General features: G+C 33.9%; 2 protein-coding genes across 2 annotated transcripts in view; both read right to left on the reverse strand.

Moving 5' to 3' along the window:
• The window catches only part of LOC135075411 (uncharacterized), a 29506-nt gene extending 24133 nt beyond the window's left edge, over window positions 1-5373 (reverse strand). Inside the window, exons 1-5 of the mRNA XM_063969855.1 lie at window positions 4793-5373; window positions 3810-3938; window positions 2534-2747; window positions 1141-1349; window positions 250-402 (exon numbers count right to left, since the gene is read on the reverse strand). Coding sequence (XP_063825925.1) covers window positions 250-402; window positions 1141-1349; window positions 2534-2747; window positions 3810-3938; window positions 4793-4942 — 855 coding nt within the window. The 5' untranslated portion in view covers window positions 4943-5373. The remainder of the gene's footprint in view (window positions 1-249; window positions 403-1140; window positions 1350-2533; window positions 2748-3809; window positions 3939-4792) is intronic.
• Window positions 5374-7266: 1893 nt separating this feature from the next.
• LOC135075715 (POU domain, class 6, transcription factor 2) overlaps window positions 7267-16903 on the reverse strand; it is a 54035-nt gene continuing 44398 nt past the window's right edge. Inside the window, exons 7-11 of the mRNA XM_063970170.1 lie at window positions 15700-15753; window positions 14749-14832; window positions 11328-11387; window positions 10881-11017; window positions 7267-10299 (exon numbers count right to left, since the gene is read on the reverse strand). Coding sequence (XP_063826240.1) covers window positions 10175-10299; window positions 10881-11017; window positions 11328-11387; window positions 14749-14832; window positions 15700-15753 — 460 coding nt within the window. The 3' untranslated portion in view covers window positions 7267-10174. The remainder of the gene's footprint in view (window positions 10300-10880; window positions 11018-11327; window positions 11388-14748; window positions 14833-15699; window positions 15754-16903) is intronic.

A 16903-nucleotide genomic window follows, 5' to 3' on the forward strand; every position in this document is an offset into this window, starting at 1 on the left:
GTAAGCACCGTTTAAACGTATGCAATTAGCTCAAACTACACGTCATTCGACACTCGCCTACACTAATGACATTATCGAGTATGAGGACGCTGCGTGTTGCTTTGACGTGTCACATGACGTCACGAATTTTCTAAATCTTCAACAAAAAGGCTTTTCTTACAAGACCTAGTATTTTCTACTTACAACAGCTTAGTACGTATAGTTTTTTTTTCTAGTTAAAATGGTGACGTAATAAATACTGTTACTTACAGGTTCTCGTTTCAGCTGTATAAAGAACTGTTTCTTCTTGAAAGAAATCTTGACGATTTTGCTCCAAGAGAATGTGTTCACTCGTATGTTGTTCTGGAAGACCACTATGCCGATTGACGTCACGCCAATGAAAATGTCCTTGCCGTTGTAATCCTAAAAAAATAGATAACATAACAATTATTAACTTGATTGTTATTATCTTAATTAGCTTTACCTAGAATATTTATAAATATTTATTTATCAGCAAGTAATTAACGAGTATTATTATTTATTTATCCTATACTTTATTGTTATTAATTATATAAATAAATAATCCTGGTAGACTGTGAAATTCGATCTTGTGTTATCCCACTAAGACGCAAAGCTAAAAGATGGATAGAAATTTTTTCTTAGTCAATTCTATTATAACATTTGTGTCAGCTTGTGTCAATTTCCCAAATATGTAGGGTAGAACATTATATATTATGAATTCTAATCAATCAATGGGTGTCAGGGTCATATAAAACAAGTCTTCGTTTGGAAGAAAATCCGGGAACTTCTGCAGTGTCTCTAGCTTGTGGATCTTCCCTTTCATTTAGCCTTCCTATCTCTGTCTTACCTTAGCCGGGTGGGACTCCACGCCGTAACAGTCCAGCCTCTTAGCGTGCTCCAGGAAGTTAGCTTCAGCATCAGCGGGGGCCTGTCCTTTGTGTAGTTTGTGCAACACTCATCTTGCCCTAAATTTTTGTCTGTCTATCTCTGTCTTACCTTAGCCGAGTGGGACTCCATGCCATAACAGTCTAGCCTCTTTGCAACGGAATCCTTGTGCGATTTGTATAAGTCATGATTCCTCCTCTCATATTTTTCTTTTAGTCGTTCTACTTTTTTGTTTGTTCCTATACTTTATCTTACCTTAGCCGGGTGGGACTCCACGCCGTAACAGTCCAGCCTCTTAGCATGCTCCAGGAAGTTAGCTTCAGCATCAGCGGGGGCCTGTCCTTTGTGTAGTTTGTGAAGCTCACGGATCCTTCGCTCGTCTTCCCCGGTCTGCTTTAGTAGCAAGCATAGCTCGGAAAGGTAGTTTGGTGGGTGCTCTGATACGTTGTAGTCGCCTAGTTCGGCTGAAAATGGATAAATCTAAATTGTATAACTCAAAGGTGACTGACTGACATAGTGATCTATCAACGTACAGCCCAAACCACTGGACTGATCGGGCTGAAATGTGGCATGCAGGTAAATGTTACGATGTAGGCATCCGCTAAGAAAGGATTTTACGAAACTCCACAAAGGGATAAAACGGGATCCACGCGTACAAAGTCGCGGGCGGCCGCTAGTTAGTTATAAGACCGGGTAAAATGTGCCGTATCTTATGTATATTTTATTCTTTTTTTTTTCTTGTGTGGTGTACAATAAAGTTGTAATTTATATGATACAGTGCATTGATAAGGAACAATGCATGTTGATAAGATAAGACTAAAAAACATTTTACGGTGTTTTTAAAAATGAGCAATAAAATAAGCCCATCAAATCTATACATCTTGACTGTCTAAATTACGCGTAAATTTGAAATAGCTTAACGCATACGGTATAACAATGTCATTTATGCAAATGGTTTAATTTTTCTGGGGAAGCATTTGAAAATTCAACATCCTATGGCTGGTACAGTTCTCTTCGACTAAAGAAATAAAATGATAATAAATTAACTAAAACTTTGAATTTCATTTAAAAGTAAAACCAAACATCTTACAAATTACTATTAAAAAAATTCCTCATACTCGGTTAAATTTTAACAAAAATTGCATAAGTGACGTCATTGTACCGTATGTGCGATAAGGGTAAGTTTCCTGTTACAGTCAGATCTGCTAATAATACAATTATTGTAAAAGGAAACGAGAATATTTATGTTCCAAATTAGGGTAGGTAGTGGTTAATTTTAAACTACGGTATTCAATTGGTTATTAACTGACTATCAGAGTATAATTTAATGAATACAAATACCTGCCTTGTTATGCATAAAAAAAAAAATAAAAAAAAAAAAAATAAAAAAAAAAAATAGCCAGATGCATAGCAAAATATTATTATTATGCTTATCATGTATTCTGTTCTGTCTCCTGTTATCTTGTATGACAAATTTTCAGGCAATATGGTACGTAAACCTATTTTTAACTGGACTCAAGAATGGAAACTTCCTTTAATCAATAATGATGAATGAAATAAATAAGATTTAAACAATAGTCCACTGATTATGATTATGGGTATTCTAACCATAAAGTATAAAAACTTATTTTAATCTTTAATAAATTACCTTGAACCGTAAATGAGGCCAACAATAGTGCTGTGTTCTTTGGCGCTGTCATTCTTCCATCGAGCAGCAACTTTCTGAGTTGCAAGCACAGCAGGTATCTTGTGAACTCTTCGGCCAAACGAGACGGCTCTGGTGGGTAGAAACGCACTGCCAACCAGAACTGTGCGTTGGCACCTACTTGCTTCTTAACTGACTTGCCACTGTCTAGCCAGCGCTGAAAATAAAATAGAATATTTAATATGATAATAACGTAACTTTTCCTCAGTGAATTGAATATTCAGTGTAAATACACCTTGAGTTTTAATTAAAAACCTCTCAGAGTAACACTTTTGCACAATAAGTTCGTAAATTGAAAAAATAATTACAACTGTTTATCAAAACTTGAATCATTTGTTATTTACAATTTATTATTCTCTCTTTGTTTTATTTTATGAATACAAAGGCTTATCAGTCAGGTCTGCAGTAAGGTCTCGGAAGATAATTCACAATACTAATTGATAGACAATAGCCTAATAACACAGTTTTGAGCTAAATGATTTATTTAATTAACAGTAGCATCTAGCTAAATCAATATTATCTTTGTTCTCAGTTTGTGAACCAGTAATATGATAAGAATTCATTAAATGACGGTGAAGCTGAGATTGATGACACTTTTTTATCTTTAAAGGTGAATTAAAAATTAATTCCACAAAGATGTGACTCATATTTTTATGAGCAATAAAAACTCTACTGATGTTACTAATTCTTTTGCCTATTAGTCACGCTTACGTATGCAGTTTTGCATTAAAATCAATAAGCGTAACACATAAATGATTTTTTGAAGTAGGTGTTTTAATATTTCAACAAGTATACCAATCAGCGAGGCCTAAAATCAGTAAAGCAAGCAAGCATCCATGACTGAAGTACAGTTTGCTATAATAGAATTTGAAAACTTAAGAAATATAATGACCAAAATCTCCTACAAGTTTAGTTTCAGTAATATGAACATTACTTCACCTAGCAATAGTTAAGTTTGGGCACATCATACATTCTTGAGATTTTTATCTCAAAACATTTGTATTCATACAAACCTAGTTCAAATTCTAATGCTGAGTTGCACCATCTTACTTTAACTTTGACAAACGTCAAAAAACTGTCAAACTCCATACAAAAAGCACCGGTTATTGTTATAGTTACCGTTAAAGTTAGGTGGTGCAATTCAGCCTAAGTATAGTTCATAATAAAAGATGAAATAGTTGTAATTTATTGAACAAGAAAATTAAAATTTATACCGTACCGTTATTTCAGTGTTAGTGGCATTTGGCGGTGATCCGTTTTCAGTGAATTGGAGACCAAAATAATCTTTCTCTACCAATTCCAAGTGTTGAAATACTTGTTCAAGCAAAACACTTCCTTTTGCTTTTTTCTGAAAAGTACAACAACCAAAATGAGACTTCAGGCCATCCTAGAGTATACATACAGTACCTAATAAAACCGCTTAATATCTCTTGTATAGATGACCCACGCTGAACTGTCCCACCAAACTCAATGACAGGGGGGCGCTACCATCGTTCAACTATATGGTTTCCAACATGGCAAAAATCTGAACCAGCGATCCGGTATTGAAGGTGGCGCCCCACTGTCAATGTCATCGACAGGACAGTCCAGTATTTTGGAACTATATACTGCTTGTATATTTAGGACTCCAGATATACAGTCAGTATCAAATAGTTCATGACACCCAGAGTAGCCAAAAAATCACATCTTTCTTACAATTTATTGGAATAAGGTTGTGTTGTCACAACTTTTTGGTCACTTTGGGTGTCACAAACTATTTGACACTGACTGCACTTACCTGAAGACTCAAAATAAAGTAGCAGCGCAATATTTGTCTTTTTTTTGGATACAGTTTCAGAGAATAAACGGAATTTACAATATTACTAGAATGACACATTCATAGGCCACACAATATCACATGATTCAATTCTGGGAAGCCCCGAAACAAAATTCCGCTACAAGAATACAAGTCATAGAATTATTTATTATGGGGTAACATTATGTAAATAAATAATTACCAGACACACATGAAGAACACCTTGGGATTCTTTTGAATTATTTAGAACTAATAAACATTTGACAATAAATTATAGAAAAATATCTATCTTGTAACCACACAGTAGAATCAAGTTTCATCAGGTTTTGAGATTTGGTTCATGATGAAGAAGATGTTTACAAGTTCCAACAGGTTATAGGCATTCACAGAAGGCAAAATAAACTTACCTCGATCTGAAACGACTGCTGGGTGTCATCCAAAAACTGCACAGTGACATTGAATATGTTCAACTTGCGTTCTCGCGCCAGCTCCGAAGCTCGCACGTTGTATGTACCGCTGGTACTACTGAACGCGCGGCGGGATACACTCTCGATCATCGCATCTACGATTTATCACTACCGGATTCCTATCAGATACGTCAACGCCCCGTCTAGGTCGACGGCAAGACCACAACACCACGCGCGACAATCCTCAAGTACCTACGTCAATTATCGTGAATCATCAGGGACCTTCCACTTAATTACTTAACCTTATGCCATCTCAACCGGCACACTACACTATCGTGACGTAATTCTAGACGAGCTCTAGCCCTGAACACATTAGGATTCAATAGATCACCATGTTTATTTATCGACGATTTATTTACAGAAGCCCGAGAAGTTTTTATCACACATGTAATTACGTAAGACACGACGGCGTCTAAATAAGGCCTGATAATCTCAAAATAGACTACAGTTGTTTAAAAATCTATTTTTATAATACTAATTTGTCGATAACTTTACAAAAACGCAATGACGTCTGTCGTCTTCTGACGGACGCCTGATCCTTTTTTCGCCATATTGAAAATTTTTGATGTTCATGATTGGACACAACCACTCTAAAAGTATTCAATAAGCAACCGTAACTTAAGGTGATAAAATCCAAATCAATTTGTTACAGCCAAGTGCGTTGGGACGCTTTTTCATTGTGTCGTGTCTAGGGATGTAAAAAATTATTGATTATGGACATAATCGATTAAAAATCGATTATTATAAAGTAGAAATTGATTTTAAAATGTGATTTTTTTAAAATTTATAATCGACTAGCTTTCTGCCCGCGGCTTCGCCCGCGTGGAATTTTGTCTGTCACAGAAAAACTTTATCGCGCGCGTCCCTGTTTCAAAAACCGGGATAAAAACTATCCTATGTCCATTCCCGGGACTCAAACTATGTCCCTGCCAAATTTCATGGAAATCGGTTGCGAGGTTTAAGCGGGAAAGCGTAACAGACAGACAGACAGACAGACAGAGTTACTTTCGCATTTATAATATTAGTTGGGATTAATAATTGATTTTTTTTAATCGATTTTTTATAATCACCCCGATATTACGTTTGGTCTTCTGGCTCGGAGTCCGGAACGCGAACTGCCAAAAAATACTATCATAGCTCCATAATATTACATTAACGCCATCTGTGCATTTATGATGGCATTCCTTCTGTGCTTTTGAAACAGTTAAGTTGATTAATTTAATCACTAGATGGAGTTAAACGATGAACTGTACTATTTTACCGACATTCGTTTGATATTATGTCATTCATTATTCGTTACTGAAACTTCATTTTTCAAACAATTAAAAAGGTTTTCGTGACAAAAAGTTTTTAGTGTTTAAGTCCCGTTTCTAACAATGTCTACGACTAAAAGAACGGCAAGTAGTTGGCGTCAATGTTTTCTATTTATACAGAGTGTTAGGTAAATGGGTATATGAGCCGACAGTAGCCCATGTTAACATGACCATATAAATGGTATGGTGAAATCAGAAATTTGATATCACCATTATAACTTTTTTAATTTTCATACAAAATAAATTTTCTTAAATCCGATTTGTATGAAAATAAAATAATTAAAATGAAGATATCAATTTTCTGACTTCACCATACCATTTATATGCCCATGTCAACATGGGCTAGTGTCGGCTCATATACCCATTTACCTAACACCCTGTATATTAAATCGATTTTTTTTCTTAAGAAAAATCGATTTTTTTCTCAAGAAAAATCGATTATTTATTAATCAATTTTTCAAACGTAGAAAAAAAACCGATTAATTAAAAATCGATTTTTTATCTACAATGTCACATCCCTAATCGTGTCGTGCGCTTTATGGTCGTGCGTGACGTTAGCTCGGATCTGTCAAACTGACAACCTACGCGTTTCGTTTTACATCGGTAGTTTTATTTTGAATTTACATATTTATGAAAAACATTTTAATTGTTATTTTAATTTATTTACTTTATACTTATTACATTACAAAAAAATTCCAACAATTTGTTAGAAATATTATTTTCTTCTGAATATTAATTTGTCGTTTATTTTTATCAGATACGCATCATTACAGTACCTGTGTAGCTTACTAGATGGCGCTACGTTATTTTTAAATTCAAAGCAGTCTAGCTAACAAAAGTGCAGAGAGCATATCGATAAATTTTAAGTTGAGTTATCGATTATATTTTTTTATGTAAAGGTTTTTAAAATTTATGTTAGTGTAACTTCTTAAAGTCAATTCAAAAAATTCCATATCGATATTATCAGTAATGCTTTCGATAGTTTTCGGTCAATCTCAATAGTTCCACTTTCCAGTGGAATGCTAGTGATGGGATTTTTTTTACTGAACAATAAATTAAGTAGGTAGGTATTGGGGTTAGGGTTTAGTATTAAAACAATCATTCAAACAGTTATTTGCCTTTATTCTGCATCCAATCATAAACCAGCAGCCATAATCAATCGTTCGGTACCATTATAGGAAGAAAAATTAATATACTATTACATACTGTTACAGTTTGGTTTGAATATGTGTTACAGCTGAAGTTATGTGTAAGTAGAGTTTAATCTATTTCATATAGTTACATACGGATCATGAAAACCAGAGTGCAACGCGATAATGCATTGTAATTTACATTAATTACACTTTAACGGGACTAGCAGTTTATAGTTAAATTATATCATTTGTACTTAGCATCCTATGCTTCATTCTATTACACTAGTGTTTGTTGGGAATCAGATTTTTCATAATTAGGTAGGTATGTGTTATTTACAAAAGCACAAGAATGCTCGTTATTAACTATTGATTGTCTGCAGTAAAAATAATCAACGGGAAGTTAAAGTTTTGTTTATGGAAGCTTCTGTACAAAGGAAATGGTAGAGATATCTATTTTATTGCCTATGATTAGGTATGTAACAGGGAGCTACTTACGATTTAACCAATAAATTAAAGTTACAACTATTGTGGGTGACAGGTTTTGTATGAAAAATCTGATTCGGCAAAATATAAGTACAGATTACGCGCAATATCGCATCGCACGGACTATCTATGTCACTGTGTACCTTACTGCTTGTGTGTGTAGTGTTGTCTGTAGTCGATAAAAAATCCATGATTAATTTTTTTGTATGGCCAAACATCCCTTTTTTAAATACACTTTTTTTGCACTTGTAATAATTTTTGAAAATATAAATTTTGATAATATTTTTTCACTTTGTTCCTAAATATTAATCCAAATAGTTTTATTATCCTTAATATTGTATTTACAATTTTTCAACAGCCGAAAAATATGTTCAATTTTTATAATATTATTTTTTAACGACTCTTGTTAAGTAGTAGGTAACAGTACAAATATTAATGATCACAAGTTGGTTTTCATTGGTCATTAACATACATTACATTACATCCTTAATACTATTGGTAATACAGTTAACAGCAGGTCTTAAATTGAAAACATTCTAACTAAATTATTTACACACCATACTAAAATTTATTAATTTAATATTCATGATAGAATTTATACAAACTTTAAATGCTCAAATTATTACTAAGATCAGTTCAAACAGTAATAATAATTCAGAAATTTCACGTAATGAACTGGTAGTAAGTGTGTAACTCTCTCTGATGACTCAATTAACACTACTTAGTATAATATTTTAGAGCAAAACTGAATTGTAAAAATGAAGTTTAACACTTTGTAACACCGTCAAAAAATAAATGTATTAAAATAAATAGATAAATAAAACACCTAAACAAAAAACTTGAGAATTAGTAAGAGATAACAACTATTTTTTTTTTAATTTAGCTACCAGATTATTTGGTTAGTTTTAAATTTTAAAGAGAGTTACAGACGTACCTTCAAACAAGTGAGCGTGTAACTAATTTGTAAGTGAAAATTTAGGAAACCTTAGATAAATTTATTTGTGCATACTTTTCGGGCACTCCGATCACTAAAATAATTACTTAAATCTCAAAATTTGTCTTTTTGGAATTCTATATAATATGTATATACTTTCAAAATCTACAGTTCCAAATGCGAGGCAATTTTTATAGTTTAATATTAATCTACCCAAAAATATGCACATTAAATATTTATTGTTAAGTTAGTTTTTCAAGACCATCTGTTAGTTGTATTTTCTATTGGAAATTGTATTATCAAATCGAAACAATATTTTAAATATAAATGATATTTCCGACGTTGCCAAAAAATCCAACTTGCATCTACAATTTTATTCAAAAAGCTACGAAATTAAAGTTAATTTAAACTAATAATACAATTTATTGAAATAAAATTAAAGAAACAATATTTACAATTTACGATAGTATTATTAATTACTATCTAATCTATACATATCGTTTTATACCTATCTATTAACAAAAACCTACCAAAGATTAAAAAAATCTCAGTAGGCCACTAAAGACTGACGACACATTATCTACTTCCATAATATCAATATTATTTCTAAAACTATAAAGTGCAACATTCGCTAAGTAGAACGAAACAACTCAGAGTATTTCAATAAATTAATGTATCAACTACATTACAAATTTATCGCCGAGAGTTAAATGTAATTGTACTTATTTACAAAATGCAATATTTTTACAAAAAAGGCTATCGCTAGGAATACCCACAGTCCGCCTCACATAACGTTCAAAAATTGCCTTACGTATTACCAGCTTGTCCCACCATGAGTTATTGCATAATACTGTTACAGTGCTTAATGGATTTATAAAAAATTACCATTTATATTAACGAAGCCATGTAGTGTTACTAATTCGAACCTGATTACATCAAAGGAATGAATTTGGAACTTCAAAATTTTTGAGTACAGACAAATATGTGAGTTGCTTACTCCGCCGAGCAAGGCTGAAAAATTTTCAATTTATTATTTGTACTAATAAACACCTACATCTTATGAGTCTATGACATTCCATTCATTATCATTGTAAACTACATCGAGACGAATATTTCAGTCGAAATTTATTTTATTTTACATTACATTACGCTTATCGATACTTCCTTTTCATACGTTGGCTGGAATCGCATAAAGATTTTGCGTTAAGGCCAGAATAATATTTATAAAATATTATTTGATAAAAAGAAACATCAAAACACCTTCCTAAGTAAGACACTATTAATGCAAACAATAAAGTGAGTATCGAGACGAGATCACGAATCTACGTGCAGATCTTGAAGCCAAACATCGACATCAATATAATGATGCATCCCATCTCTAAAAGTACTTATTCTAAATTCAAATTTGCCGCCGATTTGAGAGCTGTCATTATAGTTGTCATGGGGTTGTTTTTTTAATTTAGACCATGCCCTTGGACATCATTCTAACGGTGTTCTTGAGGGCCTGGCGTTTGTTACAGAACCATATTCTAATAACCTCGCGTTCGTAGCCTAGCTGGTGCGCCAGTCCGGTGATTTCAGTGCCTGAAATATAAAGAAGTAACTAATTAATTTAAATACACCTAAAGTCCGATTTTCCGGATCATAATCATCATCATTAAAATAGTAATGGGACAGACAAAGAAGAAGAAGAAGATTATCATCATTACTTTCAGCTTCCGCTGCCTGATTTAGGCTTATTTCCAATGAGCGCTGTAAAGTAAGATTTTCAGCTTTTTCAGTTACTGCTTTTGAGGTTTTTTTTTTAATTATTAGCAATTTGTATTGCACAAATTACTAATAGTCCCGTTAGCCTCTCGTGGTAAGCTAAATAAGCTTGTGTTACGAGTGGGCTCACCACAATAGTCGAGCGGCGGTGGGATTCGAACCCGCGTTCCTGAAGGTGAACAGATAAGGAGTCGGCCACTCCGACCCCTTCCCCGTTCGGCTATCGTGGCTATTCCTTTTAGTTTAATTAATTGAACAGGAGTGTGTCCTATACTACGTTTGTCGAGACGTGGTCTCCAGATTTTTCCCTTAACGATATTCCAAGCACTGACCTTTAGCTGGTCATGCTCTACATTATAGCTTGTAGATTCATTTTTGAAATGAAAAAAGAAACCCACCAGAAGGATGCGTGTTCCTCTCGAAGTGAGCATTCAGCAGCTCCAGCGCTTGAGGCGTGAACGACGTCCGCCGCTTGCGCTTCTTGCTTGGCTCCATCCCGATGAAGTCGGTCAGGTGGTTCTGGCCTGATGCGTACCTGAAAGTGAATTAGACCTTATGTTAATAAACGTAGGGTGGAACATCCTATGTCTGCTTTAAAGCTATAGCACAGTCCAGCACATCAGAATTGATACTTTTGTTGCATTATCGCACTTATTGAAACTAAATAAGGTATTTATCCTGATGTGTTGAACTGTGTAGGTACATCAAATCTATTCTAAAACTACGACTAAGTGCAAACTAGATTGGGTTGCCATAAACGTATGTCCCATCATCCACCTAAACGGAGAGTGCGGAAACAAGCGAGTTGTTTCCGCACAATCTCTGTACCGCTAAGTCCGACTTACCAAGAACACATCTCCTCTCCTCTCCGTAAATCTCCGCTTGGGTGGGTGATGGGCTTCCGTCTGGGAATAAATAGTTTCTCGTTGTTTTATGAAGAAACTTGGTAAAAGACAAAATACGAAAAATTGGAACTTTTTTCGTAGTGTGTCATTTGTTAGTAGAATTGAGGTCTTGGTAGACAGATAAAAGCAGATAAATAATATAGCACCAAATCCAAGTTAAATAATGGTGGTTAATGCATTCCATTTCAAAACGAAAAATGAAAATGTCGATATCGCTAAAAGACGTAGCGGTAGCAACACTTTTCATAGCTTAGGTATACAGTGTGAGTCACGTTAAAGTGTACATATGAAAATAGATGAAACTAGACCTATTTTTATCGATAAAAAAGAGGTCAAAATTTTTTTGAGATTTTTTTTTAATTTTATATAGATTTTTTTTTCTTCTAATTACTTATTGTAAAGAAAACGTAATAACATTTAAACTAAGCGGTATATCCTGATAAAATAAAAACAGTAATAATGCTAAATAACAGGCGATACTAAAAAAATACATGAAATAGCCAGAAAATGCCAACAAATAATAAAAAATTATACTTTTTGAAAAAAATCTGCTTAAAAATTCGTATTTTTTTGGTTATTTGATAAATTTCTCCAAAAAATGCCCCTATAACAAGTGTTTTTTATTACTTTTTATTATTCTCTATCGTATTACTTATTTTATCAGGATATACCGCTTAGTTTAAAAGTTATTACGTTTTCTTTACAATAATTAATTGGAAGAAAAAAAATTCTATAAAAAAATAAAAATAAATCTCAAAAATTTTTTGACCTCTTTTTTATCGATAAAAATAGGTCTAGTTTCATCTATTTTCATATGTACACTTTAACGTGACTCACACTGTATAGATCAGTAGTAGCTTTGTACGGTAGTTAGATTGGTTAGTTATTTTGGCGGGCAGTCAATTTAGTTGCATTGAATATATTTTTTTAACTTGATTTTAGGCACTGAAACTATTAGGTACTCCTTGGTTTGACTAAGTTAACTAAGTACACAACTTTTTTCAGACAAACAAGTTATTGAAATAGCCTGATATCCTTCAGGTAAGTCTATTTATAGGTGCATTATCAAGTACTTGGACCGTGTATATCGCTTACAAAAACAGATGTTTAAAACAATAGAACGCAATCTCAAACGCCGTGCCCAAGTTCAGAGAAATCGAAATGAGCAGATGGTAATAATGAACCTTGCTCTGGTTTCATAATGCATCTGTCATTTGAATGTTTTTCTTGCGCTACATCACTGCAAGTGAATGAAGAGAAATAAGTAGTTGTATGATACTCATCTATCATCCTTCATTAAATCATTACTTGGTCTCATTTTCTAATTCGTCTCATTTTAAAATTGAAAATGGCACAAATCATGTCGACCTCGACGTGTATTGCCAACATCATCAAAAAAGAAGAAGAAGTAGTTGTATTGTATAGCGATTAGCTCACAGATAAACACTTTAGAAACATCCTTAACTTCAGGAGACATTCTTATGCTTATCGAAATAAAAAAACCTCTAGAATTGTACCCATAACAGACTGCAGCTGACGTGGTGGTCTGGTACGCCAACCGTCAGCGCATGGCGGTCATAATAATTTTATACACATTGTCCGAATTCACTAAATCTATCTATCCTTTTATCAAGTTCATAGATACAGTCTTTAAACAATCTGGTAGAGCTAAAAGAACGATAATTAATTCAATTCTGTTACAGCACACGCGACAAAAGTATTTGGGATGTCAACACCATCCATTAGCCTTTACAGAGAGTGAGTAGAAACTCGTAAGTTCAAAGTTGAATGGAGACACCCTCGGACAGGAAAACAATAAGATATTTGGAGATGATAGTCAATGACTGAGGGAACATAATAATGTATGGCTCACTAAAACCTACTCACACAGATGTAAATTTTTCTAAATTGATTTTCAATTCGTCATTTGGGGTAAGTTCAACCTGCTATTATCCAAGGCATCACTTCACATCAGGTAAAGTAAATCTCAGAAAATTATGCCCAAAGCTTTTAAGAACAAATTTTAATCTGCAAGTCTACGTTGGGTTTATCTTTAAAAATACAGAATTCCAGCACTTAACCCAGCACCGGCGGGTGCCTAATAAAAGCCAATAAGACAAAACATGGAATAATGAGTCCGCGACTTTGGCAGAGGCACCTATGAATTAATTCAAGAACTGTCGTTAGCGAGGCGCTTGTTAAAAATTACCACCAAGAGGATAGGCGATTGCAAATTCAATGCACAATTTGCAATGTTAAACTCGTCCCGTAGCATCCAGATAATGCATTTTAATGATGCAAAATGTTAAATCGATAGAACCTTACAACGTTATTAAGGTACCGTTAAAGTTTTAAGTGACACCTGGTGGCTTATGGAATGTTAAACGGGAGATGTTGTTTGTTTCACAATTTGTTTGTCTAGCTCATGAACTCTATTATTGTGTTTGTATATTACTTGATCGATTTGAGTATAATTATTGTTCAAGGGAAATTGGAAGTGCTTGAAGAATCTGAAAGCTTGAAATTATCATCTCAAACCATTTTTATGAAACAACACACATGCCTTATTTCATTGTAACAGTCGATATTGCAGGTTTTATGGATTGAATTTTGGGAAGTTCGTTTGATTCTATGAATTTATTTACATGGTCCTGACCAATCACAAAAGCATGCTAATATAGATATTGGAAATGTTATCATAGCTTAACATGCTAGTAAGATTCATGCTGGAATACCCATTTTGAACCTGGAGATAATGGTAATTTTCATTTACCATTATGGAATCCTACTCTACATTTCCCTATACACTCGTATGAGTAAAAAACCGCGAGTCTTCAGATATTTTATGTTTTATAAATCACATGGTTATGGAAATGTTTGTTTATGATTTTACTATCATTATAGCAACACCATAAACCATAGGTTAAAAGAAGAACTATTTGTGAAAACTATTTGAAATCCTTTTCACAAATAGTTCTGTTTGTTCATAAGTTAACACATTTATAATTAATCATAAACACCATTAAATAATATAAACAGAAGCACATACATAAACATCGTCCATAAATACAACTACAATTACATTACTTCTATAGCCGACCGAAATTAGGAAAACCGTTTGCAAGCAACTAATTATTCTCCTAAAGACAACAGCATTCCGATCTCGAGCGACTGTACCGAAGTGAATAATGTTAATAGTGAAACATCTGCGATACCAAATAAACATAAAAGCCTAGCCCGTAAAAGCATAGTTAGTCCAGATTTGAGAAATATCTTTGCAACGTTGCTAAGCGTCATAGGCCAAATGTGTCACGAACACGGTGAGCATAACCACGTACAATTCACTCAAACAAATATTTACCTCTCTTCGGCTTCCTTCATCCAACGTTCGAGCACCGGTTTGATTTTCTGCGCACTTTTTGGTGTTATATCCAATTTCTCAAATCTGTATCGAACACAAATTTAATGTTAGAGTTTGGCTAGCTCGCACCGGTCAAACAAAACTAGCGGTGATAAGCGGCAATACGCGGCCATACCCGATCCAAGTAACAGGCATAACAGGACATTGACATCGCGTTAACGAATATACAGAGAAAAAACAATAGGCAATTTAGGCTGCCAGGGTAATCAGTTTGATTAATACCAAACGAGGTAACAATAAAACAACGAATTCAATTAAGTAAGGTAACGTATGCCAATGCCCTGGCTTTGAATTGCGCAAAATGAATATTAATAAAAATAAGAGTAATGAAATAATACATCATGCTAGATTAGATGGAAAGAAAGAAATTACTCATCGAAATGTTACTACAATAAAGGTGATAAAACTCTCACGACGATTACTCATAGCGCCATAGACATGGTCGGTAGCCGTACTATGGAGCCCGCGTTAGTCTTAGCATCAAAATGTAACAGGAGGCGTATGATGCATGGCGCCTTCGCTGTAATTACTCGTATGCAAATACCGTATACGTGTGAAAAGGAAAAGAAAGAACGTCAAAACCGGTAATTACCGATAATTATATGCGGCATACATTCAAAAGGAATGCACGGATCGCCGATGTAGATAAGATTACATTAAACAGCGTTGAAACATTTTGATTTAAAGACAGCCTACATATGGACCGGGCCGTCGTAAGTGACTCAAAGCGTGTGTTTAATGCAGTAAGTTGAGTACCTCCGAATTTATCATTGCCCCGAAATCTTTTGTAAATACATTTACATTTGCAACTCGTGGTAATTGAAATGTTACGGGCTTAACGGCATTGATAAATTTGGAGATACCGTAAAGGGAATAAAACAAAACACATACATGTTTTGTTGTTGTGAAGACAGCTGAGCTGCTAGCATCTGCGAAGCCAGGGCACTGGGGACGGTAACAAATAATATGTTAGATTTGTCTTATCCAGTGGGCGATGATCCTCCGAGGTCTAGAGCGTCACAGTTCGTATAGAACAGATAAAGTCACACGCTGGAACCTGTAATATCTAATTTTTTATCTCCAATTCAAAGTAGTTTCATCCACTCGTCTATCTTTCTCATATCCCAGAATTAACCTTTTTTTGAATATACCTACGGCTACATTTTTAAACAAACAGCAGTTTTAAACTTGATAAAAATAGGATTACGAGTATGTATCAACCCCAGAAAAAAACTGAACGTAAATAAAAGAAAAAAGTGCAGAAACTATCATGTGCCGTAGTTATAAACGATTTAATTAAATACTTGCTATTATATTAAGTAAATGCACTAGATAGGAAAGTGATGCATGAGTTATTAACTCTTATGAAATGCATTTTAGCGGTACACGTTTCATAGCGACGTATTATCTTGATTCTGGCAACATGAAATTTTAATTGCATTCAGTTTTGGAGATATGTTGACACGTTCCACCTCATATACAATTGTAATAGAGTGCATTCGCCACGGGACATGGTTAATTCAATGTTTATCTCACACATCACTGTCTCCCACTTCAGCGGTGAGGCCATGAATCCTATTATTTGATGTAACGTATTTATGTCCTTGGTTTTTGACTGTCACAGATTTTTGTTCGATTACAGCTTTAAACTCTTCGAATTAATTACAATCTAGATCGAAAGCAAATGTCTTGACTTGACCCCATTTATAAAATTTTGGCTGCGACTTTCTGATTTTCTAGTTAACAGTTTCATTGTTACGACAAATTTATTTTAGGACAAAATTTATTATTTCACCGAAACAATAGAGAGTTTCTCCAAGAAACCGAGGAATGTTAAATTAATTCTTTTCTCGAATAATATGTTTTAATTAAAATGCAAATTAATTAAGTCCAGTATAATCAAAGGGGTAACTACCATGTACCGACGTCACGACACCAAATTGGAGGGAGTCAAAAGAAAAATTAATGGAAAATGAAATCAGGACGAGACAAAGACAGGGGAATTCTACTCTTTTAATTACACGAAAAAAGTAATTACGGCAAGATAATTAATTAACTGGAACAGAAGTAACGATTAATGATTTTATTATACGAA

This window comes from Ostrinia nubilalis, chromosome 10 (assembly GCF_963855985.1).
Source record: "Ostrinia nubilalis chromosome 10, ilOstNubi1.1, whole genome shotgun sequence".
Classification (NCBI taxonomy): domain Eukaryota; kingdom Metazoa; phylum Arthropoda; class Insecta; order Lepidoptera; family Crambidae; genus Ostrinia; species Ostrinia nubilalis.